Source organism: Scardinius erythrophthalmus, assembly GCF_964197995.2.
Source record: "Scardinius erythrophthalmus genome assembly, chromosome: 20".
NCBI classification, from domain to species: Eukaryota; Metazoa; Chordata; class Actinopteri; order Cypriniformes; family Leuciscidae; genus Scardinius; species Scardinius erythrophthalmus.
Window position 1 is genome coordinate 27,813,041 of NC_138240.1, and position 19,088 is coordinate 27,832,128.

General features: G+C 36.6%; 2 protein-coding genes across 8 annotated transcripts in view; one reads left to right on the forward strand and one right to left on the reverse strand.

Moving 5' to 3' along the window:
• Positions 1-1,819: 1,819 nt before the first annotated feature.
• Positions 1,820-15,025, reverse strand: nudt18 (nudix (nucleoside diphosphate linked moiety X)-type motif 18). Of its 6 annotated transcripts, none has more exons than XM_081349772.1 (4): positions 14,256-14,547; positions 12,761-12,967; positions 2,659-2,872; positions 1,820-2,562 (listed from the first exon to the last, which is right to left on the reverse strand). In XM_081349772.1, the coding sequence occupies exons 1-4, from the start codon at positions 14,412-14,414 to the stop codon at positions 1,946-1,948; spliced, it is 1,197 nt and encodes a 398-aa protein (XP_081205898.1). In that variant the 5' UTR covers positions 14,415-14,547; the 3' UTR covers positions 1,820-1,945. The 6 variants fall into 6 exon arrangements, with proteins under 6 accessions (XP_081205898.1, XP_081205897.1, XP_081205894.1 ...); XM_081349771.1 differs by lacking the exons at positions 1,820-2,562; positions 2,659-2,872 and adding exons at positions 6,405-7,367; positions 14,931-15,017 and having other exon boundaries at positions 12,754-12,967; positions 14,256-14,478; XM_081349768.1 differs by lacking the exons at positions 1,820-2,562; positions 2,659-2,872 and adding exons at positions 6,411-7,367; positions 14,785-15,025 and having other exon boundaries at positions 12,754-12,967; positions 14,256-14,435.
• Positions 15,026-15,196: 171 nt separating this feature from the next.
• Positions 15,197-19,088, forward strand: part of adam9a (ADAM metallopeptidase domain 9a) — a 76,432-nt gene continuing 72,540 nt past the window's right edge. The window contains exon 1 of one of the 2 annotated variants that reach the window (XM_081349763.1): positions 15,197-15,816. In XM_081349763.1, coding sequence (XP_081205889.1) covers positions 15,735-15,816 — 82 coding nt within the window. In that variant the 5' untranslated portion in view covers positions 15,197-15,734. The remainder of the gene's footprint in view (positions 15,817-19,088) is intronic. The other variant, XM_081349762.1, reaches the window with a different exon arrangement.

Consider the following 19,088-nt stretch of genomic DNA (forward strand, 5'->3'; position numbering starts at 1 on the left):
CCAGTGTGAACGAAACTTGCTGGCCCAGAAAAGTTATTAAAGAGATCGTTAATATAGTCCAAGTGACTCCAGTGGCTCAATCTTAAGTATATCAAGCGACGAGAATACTTTTTGTGCGCAAAAACAAACAAAAATAACGACTTTATTCCACTATTCATTTCCTTCTCTCTGGATGTCTAGTTGGTTCGAGTAGTGTTTTTGAGCAGCGCGTCTGTGTTACACGTCACCACGTAGGCTCACTATTGGCTGACGCCGGTCATGTGTGTGTTGCGTGATGACGTGCAACACAGACGCGCAGCGCAAAAACACTACGAGGCCCAGAGAGAAGGAAATGAAAAGTGGAATAAAGTCGTTATTTTTGTTTGTTTTTGCGCACAAAAAGTATTCTCGTCGCATGATAAACTTAATGTAGTGCCACTGTAGTTACTTGGACTATTTTAACGATGTTTTAATAACTATTCTGGGCCGGTGAGTTTCGGTCACACTGGAAGCCTATGGAGGAGTCAAAATTCTGTCAGATTTCATCCAAAATATCTTAATTTGTGTTCTGAAGATGAACGAAAGACTTACATGGTTGGAACAACATGAGGGTGAGTAATTACTGACAGAATTTTCATTTTTGGGTGAACTAACCCTTTAATACATAACATGGCTTCTGTGCCGCATTCCATTATACTACTGCAAAAAATTGTAAAGAAATGAACAACCAATCACAATTTAGTATGTAAATTATTGCAAAAAAGACCTATTGAAATTTGCAATTTGCAAATATTACAGTGATTTAATTAGAAACACGTTTTCCTTTCACACTAGGGCTGGGCGATATGGCCAAAAAAAAAAAACGATAATTTTTTTTATATCAGTCGATATCGATAATTATCACGATAAAAGTCAAATCTTTATTTCTTTCAAGTTCAAAGGCAGATTTTTGCTCTTAAGTGAAAGTTGTAGAAACCAGAGCGTTAATTGTGGTTTTAAACTACTCTTTATTGTCAGAACATATCCGGACCAACACTTGCCAAACTGGTGAACATTTCACAAATCTGAGGTAGAACATTCAAACATTTGTCATTTTTCCTTAACAAAATAAATATCTTTATTGGACAATTCATTTCTTAGTTTCTGCATGTGCTAATTTTTATTTGGTAAAATTTAATATTCTGACTGTTTGAGTTTTATTAAACTTAACCATCGGTCATCCAGTATCATGCATTTAGATCATGATAACCTCACTATCATGGCAAAATGTAACTTTATGGTTTCTATGGTATTTGTATGAAAAACAGTAGCCTAAATACATTATTAAATACTGTAATCATATTCCATCAGTCCTTTAATACATCGTCTACATTAATAATAATACAATTCAATATGTATATCCCACATTTCATGGTGCAGTTAATATTACTAGGCTAACGTTACAGTAAATCCATGGTAAATGATGGGAATTTGTAGACGGAAAAGCCTTCTGACTGTATCATTGCGCAGTGTTTCTCCTGTTTGTCAGCGCTGTTTCATCTGCCTTTAAACTGGTTTAAATCACTGAGACATTTGTGTTCCTCGCTGAATTCTGAAAGCGCTTCTCACTGGATTTTGTGACCGAGACCGATCAGAGTAAACGCTGCTCTAGTGGGCTCGTGCTGCGCTGCCGTTTGGACTTTGAGCCGAGCGGATAAACGGTCCGTGTGGCGCGCGGTTCAAATGAGTTTCGTTCTGCTTTTGGCGCATAAACATTATCGAACATTTATCGAACTCTTGATATCGTTTTATCGAGAAAAAATATACCGCGATAATTATCGTTATCGTTTTATCGCCCAGCCCTATTTCACACTTATTAAAACATTAACAAAGTTACACTACAACACTACAAATAGAAACCACACCTAACGCCTAAATGATGGACACCACAAAGCCTAAGCTGAGAGAAGCTATCTAGTGTATTCATTCATAGGCTTTGAACAGGCAGGACAGACCCTTCTTGAATTCTCCGTAGTATTTCTGTCCTCAGCTTCTGATTGGTCACTTCATGCCATATGAAACAATCATTCTCTGATTTCGGTGGACTGCTAAGATCGATTTCCTCCTCTTCCTCTTTATACTCCAATAGCACAAGAGTGTTTAAACATACCCCATCGGTTTTACCCGGAACTCTCCCATTGTGCTGCACTCCCAAAATTCCACATGTATTCACACTCAGCTGCTCATAAATGGAGGGCATGCACTTCTCAACCAGTTTTTTGGGGGTGAATGCGAGAGTTTGTGCATCGAATGAGACCGCAACAGGAAGCTGGAAGTTTTTGCTCAGCAACAGCCATAAGCGGTCCTCGTCATTGTTACCTTTGCTGGAGGTGAATGCGAGAAGAAACCTTTGACAGACGACATCACAGGGTAAGTCAACAGGCTGTAACACGGTGAACCAGGGACTTTGACAATATTTAATCCCAGCGTCAATGAGCGTGAGAATGTCATGTTTACGGATATCTGAAGGTAGACAATCGCGATCGTACCACTGAGCTTGCAGTGATTCAGCGTTTTCTTGTTCTGGCATCTTCAGAGAGCCTCCTGGTGGATAGAGCAGGCAATGAAAGAACCACTAAGCAACTGTGACAATTATATAAACAAGCAAACCATGAAACATTCACCATATCTATTTCTAACCTGTTTTCTCAGCAAGAAAAGCGAAGCGGACCCAATTTGGTCCCCTTTCTTGAATCTGCAGCAGTGTGATTGGCTGGCAGTCTATTCCTGCCTCCTCTTTGACTTCTCTCTTTAGGGCTTCTACAATAGTTTCACCATCTTCCATACGACCTGCAGGGAGGTACCATGAGCCACGACACACTGCCTTTGTCTCCTGAATCATCAACACCTCATTCTGTGAAACAAAGAGACGTACACAATCAGCACAATATCTTATTTCATCTTGTTGAAGAACATTGTTTTCTACGTGGATGCATGTGGTTCGAGGGACTGCAAATAAATAAAGCTGTAAATTTTCCATTTTGAGTGATTCATGGTCAGTCATTTGTTTACATGCTACACACTCAGAGCTACTTTTCTCTGTGTAGGCCTACAGATAATTCGTGGCACACATGGGTAAAGAAATGCAATTTCCTGCTAAATCCGTCCTGACAGCTCTAAAATATAAGTCATTATTAGGTTTATCAAAGTGTATTTGGGTGAAGGTAAGACAAGGTTTTTTAAGATAAGGATTTTTTGCACGCTCTCATTTATAACATTTTATTTTTTATAAAATAAAAAAAATGACATAGCGTAGCTTTAAAGATGGAGAAAATAAATTGTAGACTAGTTGAGAAAACATAGTCTAACTGCTTGACAACTCAATCTCCAAGCCACAAATATAAACTTTAAAGATATTGTTCTGAAACGAAACCTTTTGGAATTCACTGGTTTATCAGTCACTATAATGCATGTGATATAATTGCGAATAACAAATGATTAAGAATTTAGGAGTTTGATAAATTTAGCAATTTGCAGCCCAACAGAAGGATCTGCTAGATTACAAAATATAGACTATTAGAAATGCCAAGTAACTTTACTACAGCAATTGGTTAGAATTGTATTTAGTTAGCCTATTATACACTCACCTAAAGGATTATTAGGAACACCATACTAATACTGTGTTTGACCCCCTTTCACCTTCAGAACTGCCTTAATTCTACGTGGCATTGATTCAACAAGGTGCTGAAAGCATTCTTTAGAAATGTTGACCCATATTGATAGGATAGCATCTTGCAGTTGATGGAGATTTGTGGGATGCACATCCAGGGCACGAAGCTCCCGTTCCACCACATCCCAAAGATGCTCTATTGGGTTGAGATCTGGTGACTGTGGCCCCATTTTAGTACAGTGAACTCATTGTCATGTTCAAGAAACCAATTTGAAATGATTCAAGCTTTGTGATATGGTGCATTATCCTGCTGGAAGTAGCCATCAGAGGATGGGTACATGGTGGTCATAAAGGGATAGACATGGTCAGAAACAATGCTCAGGTAGGCCGTGGCATTTAAACGATGCCCAATTGGCACTAAGGGGCCTAAAGTGTGCCAAGAAAACATCCCCCACACCATTACACCACCACCACCAGCCTGCACAGTGGTAACAAGGCATGATGGATCCATGTTCTCATTCTGTTTACGCCAAATACGCCAGACTCTACCATCTGAATGTCTCAACAGAAATCGAGACTCATCAGACCAGGCAACATTTTTCCAGTCTTCAACTGTCCAATTTTGGTGAGCTCGTGCAAATTGTAGCCTCTTTTTCCTATTTGTAGTGGAGATGAGTGGTAGTGAAGTGTTGTGGCTTCACAAATGCTTTGCTGCATACCTCGGTTGTAACGAGTGGTTATTTCAATCAAAGTTGCTCTTCTATCAGCTTGAATCAGTCGGCCCATTCTCCTCTGACCTCTAGCATCAACAAGGCATTTTCGCCCACAGGACTGCCGTATACTGGATGTTTTTCCCTTTTCACACCATTCTTTGTAAACCCTAGAAATGGTTGTGCGTAATCCCAGTAACTGAGCAGATTGTGAAATACTCAGACCGGCCCGTCTGGCACCAACAACCATGCCACACTCAAAATTGCTTAAATCATCTTTCTTTCCCATTCTGACATTCAGTTTGGAGTTCAGGAGATTGTCTTGACCAGGACCACACCCCTAAATGCATTGAAGCAACTGCCATGTGATTGGTTGATTAGATAATTGCATTAATGAGAAATTGAACAGGTGTTCCTAATAATCCTTTAGGTGAGTGGACATGTATCATCTAATGGTCGAGACTTTAGGGTAGTTTTCTAGCTTTAAAAAATAATTATTTGGAAGAATGATTTCATAAGACATTTTCGAAGTAATGTTTGCACTATATAACAACTGTGACATTACCTTGGAATTGAAGATGACCGCACAGACAGCAAAGCATGTGTTTGTTCGTGTGACTGGTTTCTTTTGTTCAGGGACTAAATGAAGCTCGGTCACTTCCATTCCCTCTCCCCTCAAAACCCTCTCCACCAGCTCCTCCGTGGACATGATGAAACGAACCTTAAACAGACGCTCTGAACATATGTAGAAATAATATGTACTAATAATGTGTAGCCTATTGATCTTTAATAGCCTATATTTATGAAATGTGGTGAGCGTTTTCTAACTGACGGCTTCTGTACAAACAAACTGTCAAGCAACTTGTCAAACCTGTTCAGACGCTCCTCACACACATCTTTAAAAAAAAAAAACAATAGCCTAAAAGTCGAAACCGAGAAATTATGTTTAGTTTTAACACGTCTCGTGTTTCATCCAGCTCTTCATTCATATTAAGCTAAATAAAACATGTAGTGCGTTGAGGAGGACTAAGTGTAGCCTGCACGGTGAGAAGCAAACTATTAAATTCAGAATATAAATAAACGCGTATTTTATATAATTGAATTCTTTATAGATAGACTTGCTTGCAAGCCGGCGTCACATAATAGCCTTAAAATATCTGTTAAAAGCCTGACGTTCTCGCGCACATCGCTGTATATGAAATAAGTTGACGTTCCCTTTCAAACACGATTCCTGTTTCCGGATTTTTCAACACACGATGACAGAAATCACTTCTCAGTATTCAAGCGAAAGCTATTAGCGTATTGGACAATCCTGAAAAAAGTTACACACCCAGATGTTTTGGTAAACTATTAAATGATGATAAAAATAATAATAATTAAAAGGTATGAAAGTATAAACATTCGAACCCTGTACTATTATTTCCTCATTGTTTAGTCCACATTATTAAATAATTGAGTGATTTTATAATTGATGATATAATTGATTTTATAGAATATATTATAATGTTATAAAATGTTAACCAGATTAATTCATATGGAGGAAGAACTCTTTTCTCAGAGGTAACTGTAGGCCTACATCACACTGGTCCTTAAAAGTGTGGCATGGCTGGACTCAACTTTCAAGTTTGTGTACATGCCCCTTATAGCTACTAGCAAATTATGTATTAGGCAAATATAAAATAAACAGGCAGGTAAAATAGACAAACTTAATAAATGTTTATACTATACATATTATTTAGTAACTTAATGTGAAATGCATCATTTCATAATATCTTACATTGTATTTCTCATATTAAATATATAATTTAAATGATCATACATAAACTCATGTATCACAACTTTTTTCTAACAGTATTCATTTATATGAAATTATTGATATAGATGACTGTGGTAAAATTCTACAAGAGTGCTATGTGTATGTTATATAATAATGTCCTTAATGTCCAAAGTCCCTTGTGAAAATGAAGTACACGTTGGCGTACTTTTAAAGAGAGTACTTATGGAAATAATATACTTTAAAAGAATATCAGTCACCACGGTAGCTGTAATGAACGTGCACGAAGGAGTGAAGAAACAAAAACATTTTAATAATTTAATAATTCCATTCTCATTCAATCAATTCTCATTCAATACTTTCAGAATCTTTACTTTTTAAAATAATTTTGTTTCTGTATTTCTTAAAATGAACATTTTAATTACAGTTTATTTAATGAACAAAAAAATAATCATTTTATTTACACAAGATTAATATTTCAAACGTGCAAGGTTATTAATGCATTTGAGCCATGACCTAGCAGTTAGCATACATGCAACAGACACGTTGAGCTTTGGTTCCCATGTGGAAAATGCAGGTTCAATTCTGGCCTGCGTAATGTCCTGATCCTCTACTAGAGTGGCAGAGCATCAGTATTAACTTTGAATAGGCAGAACAGACCCATCTTTAATCCTCTGTTTTATCTTTGCCCTTAGGCTCTGATTGGTCACTTCATGCCATCTGTAACTGTCACTCTCCAATGGTGGTGGGCTGCTGATTTCAGGCCCTCCCTCTGAATTGTCCATTAACACAAGTGTGTTGAAGCAGATGCCGTCCGTTTTCCCTGGTGTTCTCCCATTGTGCTGCACTCCCAGAACCCCACATATAATAATGTTTATGAATGCGAAAGACGATGGTATGCACGTCTTAATCATTCTGTGCGCAGACCACGAGATGTTAACTGATACTTCAATAGGAAGACTGGGATGAGAACTGGCATTATTATTGCTCAGCAGAAGCCACAGGCGGTCCTCATCACTGGTGTCAGTGCTACCACTGCTGGAGACGAATGTGATGAAAAGTCTTTGGCAAATAACGTGACAAGGGAAGTCAACAGGTTGTAATGCAGGAAACCAGGGATTTTGGCGATATTTTATTCCAGCATCAATGAGGGGCAGTATGTCACGTGCACGAAGAGGAAGTGGAGACTCACGATCCCACCACTGAGCTTGCAGGGATTCAGCATCCGCCTCTGCCGTTGTCTTCAGAGAGCCCCCTGGTGGCACAATGAGAAAAAAAGAAGAGATTTTTCCTGTTGAAAAGTAATATGATTTTGTCAAAACTGATTTTATTTTTCATCTCTACATATTGCGATATGAAAATATACACAAATTTTAAGCAGATTACTTGAATAGCTCTATTTGGTTGTTCATATACAAGAGCCAAAAACCAATAACTTAAACTATAACATAACAACAACATAGTAAAAAAAAAAAAAAAGTCTTTCCACCATTGCACAGGTGCATGTTTATTAACTGATTGTTTATTGTTCATTGAACAAGCATGGAAAACATGGTTTAAACTCTTTACAATAAAAATCTTTTGGTTTTTGATTTTTTGGTTTCAAACAGAGATCACATTTCTCCCACGATTCTAAACAGACAACATAAAAACAATAACATGTCATTTACTAGAGGGTCTGACAAAATGTTAATTGCTGCAGTTTACTTAAAATGTTTATTTAATCTGAATGAATTATTAAAAAAAAAAAAAACTGTATGAATGAACGATTCAAATGACTCAAATCATAAATACTTCACTTATTTCGTTACTGGATGAATCACCTTGAATGAATTGAATGAACGATTCAAACGACTCAATCATAAATACTTCACTTGTTTTGTTACTGGATGAATCACTTGAATGAATGAATTGAATGAATGATTCAATGACAAATAATTTTTTTATGGCGTAACGACATAATCTATAAAGTTGTCATCTGAAGCGCCAAGTTACTTTCAAAAGGTGATTTGCTGTATTTTGATAGCTTCCGTAGACACAAGCGTTTATATCTGAACTATAAACTTTTTACCCCAGTACTTCTTTGATAATATGAATATTTAATTTTTTACATTTATATAGCGCTTTTCTGTGTATTCAAAGTGCTTCACGTATATGGAAGGGGGAATCTACTCAACCACCACCAATGCACAGCATCTATCTGTATGATGCGACAGCAGCCATAGTGCCCATAGTGCCCAGAACCACACACCAGCTTATTGGTGGAGAGGAGGCTGAGGTTGCTGCGGTCGAAACCACATACTTACTAGTCTGGCTATCACCAGACCAAGCTCAAAATTAAATCGCCGGCAGATCAGGCTGGGTTCACCCAGTCTACATTATATAGTAGGCAAAAAGCAGTACGCGAACGAATACTATGTCCGAATCCTCAGTATTCATAAAAGAGTAGGCGAGAAATACCTGGGTGGTGTACTAATTCTCACAAGATTCGGACGTGCGTATACTAATGTTACATCAGAATATGCCTACTTACCTACCAAATAGTAGGAGAAAACAGTACGTGAAAAGAGTAGTATGTCCGAAACCTCAGTATTCATAAAACAGTTGGCGAGAAATCCCCGGATGGCCTACTCTGTATCCGCCCAGATTCCGAAGCACTCATCGATGGATACTTTTCTATTCCAGCCTTCCCAGGAGGCCACGGGAGAGGATACGTCATAATTGAACATGGATGAGAACAGTGACGAGGGTGTTTTCAAATGCGAGTAAACACGGTTCCTTGTGTTAAAATTGCATTTGTTGAACTACTGTAAACTGTTGAATTGTTGAAGGTGTAAAGACGCTAGACTCAAGTTTAATCTACATAAAGTAACTACATTTGAGTTATCTATTTTATTTGCCCATAAGTACAGTTGATAATTGAGGAACATATGTGTTGGATAAAAACTGAGTTGACACATCAGCAACAACCTCAACAATGAATTTAGTATTGAGCACATGAATCACAGAGGAAACTTGAATCTTGTTTGGATGTTACAAGGACAGATGAGCACACGTGTGTTTTTATCTGGTGGTGATTGGCTAATGAAGCAGAATGCATCCATTAAAAGGCTTTGAGTGAGTATACAACAGAAATGAGTAAAAAAATCTATTAAACTCTTAAGTTGTAATAATCATTGTAATTTCAAACATAGCTATTACAGCACTTTTTGATTCTTGATTTTTGTGCATTTGCTGCAGAGCTTTTGTGGTGGAGCAGGGCATGCAAGGCAAGGTGACGTTTGTGCATTTTTTTTTTAAGCATCTGAAATGTCTGCAGACTGGCATGAGCACTGAGGATGAAGAGCCACAGCAGCATCCTGGCCATGGATGAGACCCTCCATCACTCCACCTGCCCTTATTGCCTCATCTGGCCCGGATGTTGCTGTGGTCTCTTCATCCTCAGTGAGCCCAGAGCCAGCGAGAGCTTCTAGAAAAATACCAAAAGACATTGAGAATGTGATTTTGGTCAAGTTTTTTCTGCTGGTTTCTGTTCTTACAATGAAGCCCAACTTTCAGAAGCTTCAAAAGCATCATCAAATAATGTCATGAAGCTTCTGGAAGTCGGGCTCCATTGACTGATATTGTATGAGCAGAAACCAGCAGGACACACCTGACCAAAATCACCTTTTGTGTTTTAAAAACAAAACAAAAAAACCCCCCACAGGTATTGACTAGCGTGAAGGTAAATAATGACTGAATTTATATATTTGGGTGAACTAACCCTTTAAGCCCCCAAATAGCAATTGGATGAAATGTATGTATGCATTTATATTATACAGTAGTACCTTGAAGAAATAAACTTTAAGAAACAAACAGCTTTATTGAATGTTTGTGTCCGAGACACTTGGATTTACAAAAATCACACTTACATTTATTCACGCATTTATTTTAACCTGTTTAAATGTTCTACAGGTAGTCATGCTCATTCTCATAAAGAGCAGGAACACAAATGTTTGGAGCAGACACAGTGGCAGCCAGATTGTCCCGCACATGTTCTCCCACTCTTTTTCAAGGTTGTGGGGTTCAGGGGGGTCATCATCATGGTCTTCCTCATCCTCTGGCTCAACGATGATGCGCAACACGCAACAACCTCAGGCACAAAGGCATGGCTCACCTCTGGCCGTGAAGAAAATAGAGCACCAGTGTGTTTTCAGCATGCCAAAGGCTCACTCTACAAAGCCGCAGAATGAGAACAGCTTTGTTGAGATGGCAATAGGATGTGTGGTTCACCACCTGTAAGTACATGATTGTTAGAACAATACGTTTGAATAAAGCTATGTTTCAAGAGTTGTTAACTTGTATATGTATTTATTTATTTATTGTGAAGGTTACTTTTATTTATTCTTTTACTCATATATTCATGTTTCCTGTTGTTGCCAGTAAATAAAATATAATTATTTCATTAATTTATACATTAATTCAATGCTTGACTGAAAATTGAGATGTATTCACCTTGCATTTGTCTTGTGTGTATTCATACATAACTATGTTATATGACAAAACAAATGACTTTTTGCTCGTTTTACTAAAACATCATTTTTAGTGACTATAATTTAGTAAATATAATTAAGTATTGGTCAGCATTTATCAATATTATTGTGTGTAAGTGTTGGCATAGCAATGCAATTCATGGGGTAATCTTAATTTTTAAGAAGTGATACTTACATTTTTCAAGTATAAAAATCAATCGTCTTCTCCAAAGGCGAGATCTTGGAGCATCTACCTGACGTCTCCTTTGTGCAGACATTACAAACATTGCAAACACTGAGAAAAATCGTACTAGGTAGGGTTGTCGAGTTACTGATGCTATTAGGTGTTAATGCACCTGTCGTTCATATCTTTTTTTTTATTGCAGAACTTACAATTAAATACTTTTAAATAAAGATCAGGGAAAGACACCATTGTTGTACCTTTAACAGTGAACAATCATAATGACAAAAAATAAAAACAGAAAAAGATAAATATCATGGTTTTGTGTACATCATAATATGAGATATATCTTTGAATAATTCATCATAAGGCATAAAAAAATGCCTTTTTTTGTTATTTTTAAGCCTGAGGGATGAAACAAGCGAGTGGAAAACATAAAGGAGATTTAAGTCACTTGCTAAAATAAAATAATAAAGATTATTATTACTTTATAAAATAAAGAAATTAACAACATATTCAAGAGATAACGATTTTGGGTTTCCGAAAAAAAAAAATATATATATATATATATATCTTTAAGGATAAAACTGTGGGTCACATTAAAAGGTTTTAAAATATAAGAATTAAAATCAACCCAAGATACTATACTACAATCACAAAATAAATTGGCAGCTGTTTCTTCAACAAGACCACAAAATGAGTACATTTCATCAATATCAAGATATTGAATCCGCCATGTTGACGTTATCGTGACCTATGGCGTTATCAAAAGCGCAACATGGCGGATTATGTCCGGATCGCATTCATACTTCATGCTTTCAGGCTATATAGTACCTACACTTTTAGCGCTCATTAAATAAGTACTTATTGAAATACCTACTCAGTGAGTATGTGGTTTCGAACGCAGCCAGAGTGATTGTTACTCCCATCCAGGATGACGGGGTTACACCCCTACTCTTTTTTGTTCAAAGAACATCCTGGTATTTTTAATGACCACAGAGAGTCAGGACCTCAGTTTAACGTCTCATCCGAAGGACAGTGCTTGTTACAGTATAGTGTCCCCATCGCTATACTGGGGCGTTAACACCCACACAGACCACAGGGTGAGCACCCCCTGCTGGCCTCACTAACACCTCCTCCAGCAGCAACCTGGTTTTCCCAGGAGATCTCCCATCCAGGTACTGACCAGGCTCGACCCTGCTTAGCTTCAGTGGGCAACCAGTCTTGGGCTACAGGGTGATAGCCGCCGAATATTTGTAACAGAGAAATAACAATGTGGTTGAAAAGACTGTTTGTGAAGCTGCTTCATATCTATACATGATAACTGCTCTCTCTGGGTCAGCACAGTTATTTGAATGTTGATTTTTGTTTCATTACGAGCTCTGACGCATTCTCTTTTTGCCAGTAGACTCTCCCCTGTTCAATGATTTTTTGAAACAGTTGATTCCCAGAGGTCGAGATTTAGCGTGCTCCATGTAAACTTTTCTAGCTTACCTATGCCACTCGCACACCATACACGTGTCAAAGCAGCAACTTTTCTCTATTTAGGGATATGAAGAGACACACACAGGCGAGTGACGCATGTACACAATTTCCTGCGAAAACCACCCCGACATGTCTAAAATATTAACACATAATAGGCTTACCATAGTAAATGAGGGTAAAACAAAAACAAGTCTTGGAAGAAGGATTGGTGATGTATTGACTCATTTTTAAATTTACATTCAGAGGTGTACCTTTAAATTACTGTATAGTGAAAAAGGGACTTTTCTTTTTTGCTGAGTCTATAATATGAGTCCATTTATTTAATTCATAATAATTCAATGTATTTAATTATATTTATTTAATTGCAGCCTGGGCGATTTGACAATGGCACATATTGTGCCATATTGTGATATCAACTTCATTTCGATAACGTGCAGCTCTAAAATTCAATAATTCAATCTAACCTGTTTCCTCAGCAAGGAAGGTGAAGCGAACCCACTGTGGCCCTTGTTCTTGAACCAGCAGTAGTGTGATTGGCTGGCAGTCTATTCCTGCCTCCTCTTTGACCTCCCTCTGCAGTGCCTCTACAATGCTTTCACGCTCTTCCATACGACCTGCAGGGAGGTACCATCTGCCATAACAATCTCTCTTTGCCTCCTGAACAAGTAACACCTCCCCCTGTATAACACAAGCAAACACACATGCAAAACTTTTATGTCTGAAGAAGTTGACATTAATCATGGGTAGTGGAACTAGTGTCCACTTAGAGTGTAGTTATACATTGAAGTACTGAGTGATACTTGCTATGTAGATGTACTTACTATAAGGTTAGGGTAGGGACTAGTGTTTGGTTTAGGGTATGTAATTATGCATAATTTATAGTTATTACTATAGTAACTACAAGTAACGTGTAACAATGACACTGTTGAAGTGTTACTGAAATATTTAGCGAATTTTTATGCTACAAAACTGTTTTGGCATGTCAATGTAGTTTTTTTTTTTTTTTTTTACAACGTAAAAGCAAACTCATCTACTTCTAAAAATATGCGTCATACTGTACATGCTGGTGAATTGCCATTATATAAAACATCTACATTTTAGGTTAAAGATTAGCCATGAATTATATTTCCCAAAATTTAAGTTGTGGGCTAATGTGTGCCAGTGGCTCAACTAACAGCAAAATAACTTTGATAGTTGAATAGTTCACTTAAAAATGAAAATTCTGTCATCATTTACTCACCTTCAAGTTGTTTCAAACCTGTATGAATTTCTTTCTTCTGCTGAACACAAAGGAAGATATTTTGAAGAATATTTGCAACCAAACAGTTGATTGACCCCTTTGACTTCCATAGTATTTTTTTTCCTACTATGGAAGTCAATGTGCCCATCAACTGTATGGTTACCAACATTCTTCCATGTTCCATGTTCAAAAACCATGTTCAATTCAAAAATCATGAATTGAAATATTTCTCAAGCATATCAAACTTTCTCATGGCTTGTATATGGTATGGATATCTTAAAAACTGTGAATATGTGCAGCATAAAATAACTCTGGAATGGGATAGTGCATTTGAAGGTTTTTATTTATTTATTTAGTATGTATATACATCATAGGCTATATGTTTTAAATGTAAAAATGACAGATCTTACAATATCCGGATCATGTCCAGGATGACCAAGAGTGTTTCTGTTTTTTTTCCTAAATGGACACAATACTGGCTTACGTGAAGTGTAAGAGAAAGCAACCTTGACTATGTTGTCCAGTTAGCAACCAAACTACCTTGCCAGTACAAAAAAAAAAGAAAAAAAAGAAAGAAAGAAATGTCATGCTCCCAGTGAAATTGTAGAGCTCATTAGTGGAACTAATTAGGTGATGTTCGGCAGGGGGGTGACTGTAATAAGAGGACACTGGACAGACTCTAGAGAAGACAACTTAAAAGACATGCAAGAATGACACAATCTTTACCTTTGAGTTGAAGATCACTGCGCTGACAATGTAACATACGTTTTTCCTCAGTGTGACAGGCTGCACTTCCGGGGCTAAATCAAACTCTCTCAACTCAAGTCCCTCACCCTTCAAAATCTTCTCTAAGTTTTCCTCCAATATTTTTGCCGTTGAGTCCATGTTGAAGCTGCCTTAATTCCACTATACAACATAATGCATAATATGTTTCAGATCTAGTGGCTGCCTACGGAGACAGCATGTTTAGGCATGATCACACTTAAAAACCAAAGCCTGATGCCACTGGAGAACCTTTAAAGTTCCACAGAAATAAGTTATTCTCTATTTCTTTAACCCATCTAACTTTACATACCGGTTCTTAAAGAAAACACAATCAAATACAATTATCTGCATAACCTCTAGTACTGTTAGCTATCATAAAAACAACTGTTCAGTAGAATACTTATGCTACTTATTATATTATCTGGAATATAACTTTCGAAACACAATGCTTCTATAATTTGATAATTATGTATAAAGGAATGAAAGTCACCTGATGTTTGTACGTAACGTTAAATGTTAGCAAAGCAGGAATATACCGTGAAGCAAGTTAAGTCCTCCAAGTTAATTAAGCATTGTTATTAATGTTTAACGTATACTTCTACATTCATTTAAAAATCCATCGACAATTATACTAACCTAATACCAGTCGTCACAAAACAAGGATAAATAATACTACTTAAAATGTGATGTGACTCAAAGCATCGGCTGTTTGTTTGAACTCTCGCGATAATATGCGATACTTACCTGTGGACCGAGTCAAATTACATTATTTGTAGTTTCGTTCTGTTTCATAATATTTCAGTATTTTTTTTGCTTCCTTGATGACAATGATTAGATCAACCTCACTAAACTGCAATTAAACAATAGTTGCTTTAAAAGAGTGAACCGTCGCAGTTATTCTCGTTAGAAAAAGAGTAAATGTATGTGTAGTTTTTAGACTATCCCTAACTGCTAGCAACAATAGCTGACAAAGAGTGTTATTTTTTTGGGCAAAACAGTGGCTATTTTTTTGTGGGCGGGTTAAAGTAAGTTAAAAGCCCATACGAATTAGTGTTCTAGTAGTTTGCATTGCCATATCAGGCTAAAGTAAAGGGTTAAAAAGCCAAACTGTTTCGTGACGCATGCTCGGTTTCGCCCTCTACAGACGGGGCTCATTGGAGATACAAGTCCGAGCGAATTGCCTAATCCGAAGATTTCGAACCGAGAACTGAAACAGGACGCCTTTTCTGATATCCTGTTAAACAAACTTATTACAGAACGATACAGTGTAATAAAATGAGCAGGTAGCTGAAACTGTGCCGTATCTATTTTTTTCTCCACGGGAACGTTATGTGGAGCGGGCTCATTGCCATTGCTTGGAGGACAACGCCTGGATAAGGAAGAGAGGGCAACACTTTACGTTACTTCGGAACGGCATTTGAATACGAATACTTTACAGACATGATTAATGCAGTTTGTTCACGTCTTGTTAAAAGCGCCTTTATGTGGTTAATGCTTCACGCCCTCATCGACAGCAGTGGAGGTGAGAGAACAGCGACAGACACCATTGCGAGTCATACATTGTCCTCAACACTTACCAATGTTGACTGTTTGAGTGTATAGCTATGACAAGCTGTTTTAACATGTTTTCCTTAAAGTAAATTGTAGCTATTTTTATGTTAGTACTTTCTGAGAAATAGCAAGTACTCCTATAGTGACTTGTGATTTTTCAGTTCCATTAGAAACTATAGAATATTGAACTATAGATAGAAACTATCCACTAGAGAAACTATTCATTATACTAGAACTTATCAAAATTACTAGCACCTATTCAATTAATCACTAGTAGCCTGTATTATGTATGCATGTTACCTTTGCTTCTATTGTTACCTGGTAACAAACTGTAAATTTTGCTAGTGAAATCTATTAGAATCTGTGGCCAACTGTTCACTTCGGACTAGTATGTCTAGTTTTACTGTCAACTATTCATATGCATACTTGACTAGTATCTGTTCCAATCTTTCTAGTACTTTTGGACACTAGTATCTTCAGTGTGTATTCCAAATTTTGGTAGTCAAAATCTTAATTTTACAACCCTTTGCAGACATGCTGGAAAAAGAATCAGCTTGACTAGTACAATTTTTTTTATTCTCTCCATATACATTTCAGAATATTTTTATACATGTATATGGGATATTGTTTGAAAGCATAAAAACTTTTAATATGAACTATAATAATTAGAACTAAAACGTGGCAACCATTTATAAATGTAAATGTAGGACTGCATATTTGTCATATGAAAACACTTATTATTTGTCACAAAATGCTTATTATATTTAAAAGTTATGAAATGATGGTGCTTGAGACATTGTTTGTTTAATGTTTCTGTAAAAAAAGACTTAGATAATATACTTAATACTTAAAATAATAATACTTTAAAAAGCTACTAACACTACTAATAATATTAAAACGGTAAGATTTACTTGATTTTTGAAATTAAATATTTTCATTAGTTTAACATAACTAACTTGCAATAGTCAAAGATGACTTTTCAAATCTTCCTTTGGAAGACAGTTATATTGTATATAATTTGCAGGTTTCAGGGAGCTGCAATCAATATGCAAGTAACGTATAGTGTTGGGCAGTATGACCAAAAATTTGGTCTCGATTTGAAAAATCCTTGGAAGTTGAATCCTTGGAACATAAGTTGATGGCAATAATTTGTTACCAGTAACAATACAATTGAATATCAAAGCAGTAAATACTAGTATGTAATGAATATGTTTTTGTGACGAATGAATACTTGTGTTACTTGTGATATTTAAAAATGTACTAGTGACTGTTACTTGTAATAAAAAAAGTAACATAGTAACATAAAAATAGGTGCTAGTTAGTAGGAATAAATGTTAAAAAGGCTTGCCATAGACCACTGGATTACAGGCACTGCTCTTTATTCATTTACTTTTACATTTGTTTTACTTGTAGTAAAATCACTAGCTTTCCAAAAGACATGCACATAACATTACAATATTGGTGTTTCTCTGTAGTTTCACTCTGTGATACACCATTGCCCGTTTGAAGGACAAATCAATGTTTGTTTGAGCCTTTCATGTTTTGCAGTGATGTTGTACATTGTCTATCCAATAGAGATATTTTATTTTGATAGGAAAGACTATCATGTCCGGTGTACATATACCTTCATCTCTGCCTCTTCTGACCGCGTGTACGTTTAAGAAGCTTAAGCAGTTCAATAATAGCATATTTGGGTTAATTCCGAATTTATAGGCATCACCTCACCCTTTAGTCTAAAGGGCTTTTACTTTAAATCAGTATGAAATTTACAGTATTTAAGTCATTTCTGACACTTTTAACTGCCAATTTGCCCAATCCAGTAGATTAACATCTTTTCCAACACTTTTCCATAATTTGAATTAGGACATTGGATGTTGTCTTGGTTGAGTGGACTTTATAAACTGTCAAAAAAACATGTATCTTTTAGAGCTGGGCGATTTTTTCCCCTAAAAAAATCTGAGATTTTTTTATAAAAAACTCGATTTACGATTCGATTCGATTTTTCTCCCCCCATTTAAAACAAAATAACTGTGAACTGTAAATATATTTTAAAAATATATATTTATTGTATTTAATTAAAGTGCATCAACATAAAATTGCAAAGGCAAACCCTTTCTCTAACTGAAAAGTCAGTGTGCAACAAAGATTGTTAAACATCCAAATTATTTATACTGTATTTGGATTGAGCTAATAAAACAACAAAAAATCCTGAGGTAACTCTTATGCCTGGTTCAGATTACACGATTTTTTTGTCTGTTACGATAGTCACTGTCAGATTACACGATTTTGACTCCTAAAAATCTTGTCATGTCGTGGACAAGAAACATGTCAGACTACACGTTGTTTTCCGACCAGTCATCGCGAGCCGTCTCACACACTCATTCACTCGCACATATAGGCTACACAAGGTCACTCACATAGCCTACACACACACACACACACACACACTCACTCACTCACTCACTCGCACATACACACTCTCTCTCTCTCTCTCTCTCTCTCTCTCTCTCTCTCTCTCTCTCTCTCTCTCTCTCTCTCTCTCTCTCTCTCTCTCTCTCACACACACACACACTCTCGCGCACACACAGTCACACACACTCACTCGCGAACACACACTCTCACTCACTCTCCCTCACTCACTCACTCACTCGCGCGCGCGCCGTCGTCGTCGTGGAGGACCGTTAAAACATTAAACATGCTAGTCTTTTTGTCGTGATGTCGTGAAGCATCGAGGGCTGCGCCGCAGGGAGCGTTCTACGGAAACCCTGAAGGAAGATTTGGCGAATGCAAAATGTATGTATTGGGAGAAAAAAAAATTTAAAAAATCGATTTTTTGAAAATATGAATCGATTTGACCTACCAACTCGATTTTTAAATCAAATCGATTTTTTTCCCAGCCCTAGTATCTTTATTTGAAAGTAAGTCTTGAATCACATTTGGGACAACAAGAAAATGTAGTCAAATATGTGTTAAAAATAAATATATATAGTATAGCCTACATGTTAATAAATAAATATATAAAAATATATTTATGTATTAACATGTTTAAATATGTCAATGTTTTCCGTTACATGTTTAATTTTCTTTGCAAAAGCATATATTTTTGTTTAATTTGCTGTAGCTTATAACTGGCAATTATACACCTATAATGTAACATGGCAGATATAAATATATTATTTTCACAATTTCAAAACAGTTTGTTTTTGCATCAACTCACAACATAACAACACATGTACATGATCA

Bases quoted from the DNA above. Each gene is read 5' to 3' on its own strand.
- nudt18 (XM_081349772.1), bottom strand. From the start codon at position 14,414: ATGGACTCAACGGCAAAAATATTGGAGGAAAACTTAGAGAAGATTTTG. The intron at 12,968-14,255 runs GTAAAGATTGTG...TGTGTTATACAG, and splicing joins CAGTGATCTTCAACTCAAAG to GGGGAGGTGTTACTTGTTCA. The intron at 2,873-12,760 runs GAAACAGGTTAG...TTTGTTTCACAG, and splicing joins GCTTCACCTTCCTTGCTGAG to AATGAGGTGTTGATGATTCA.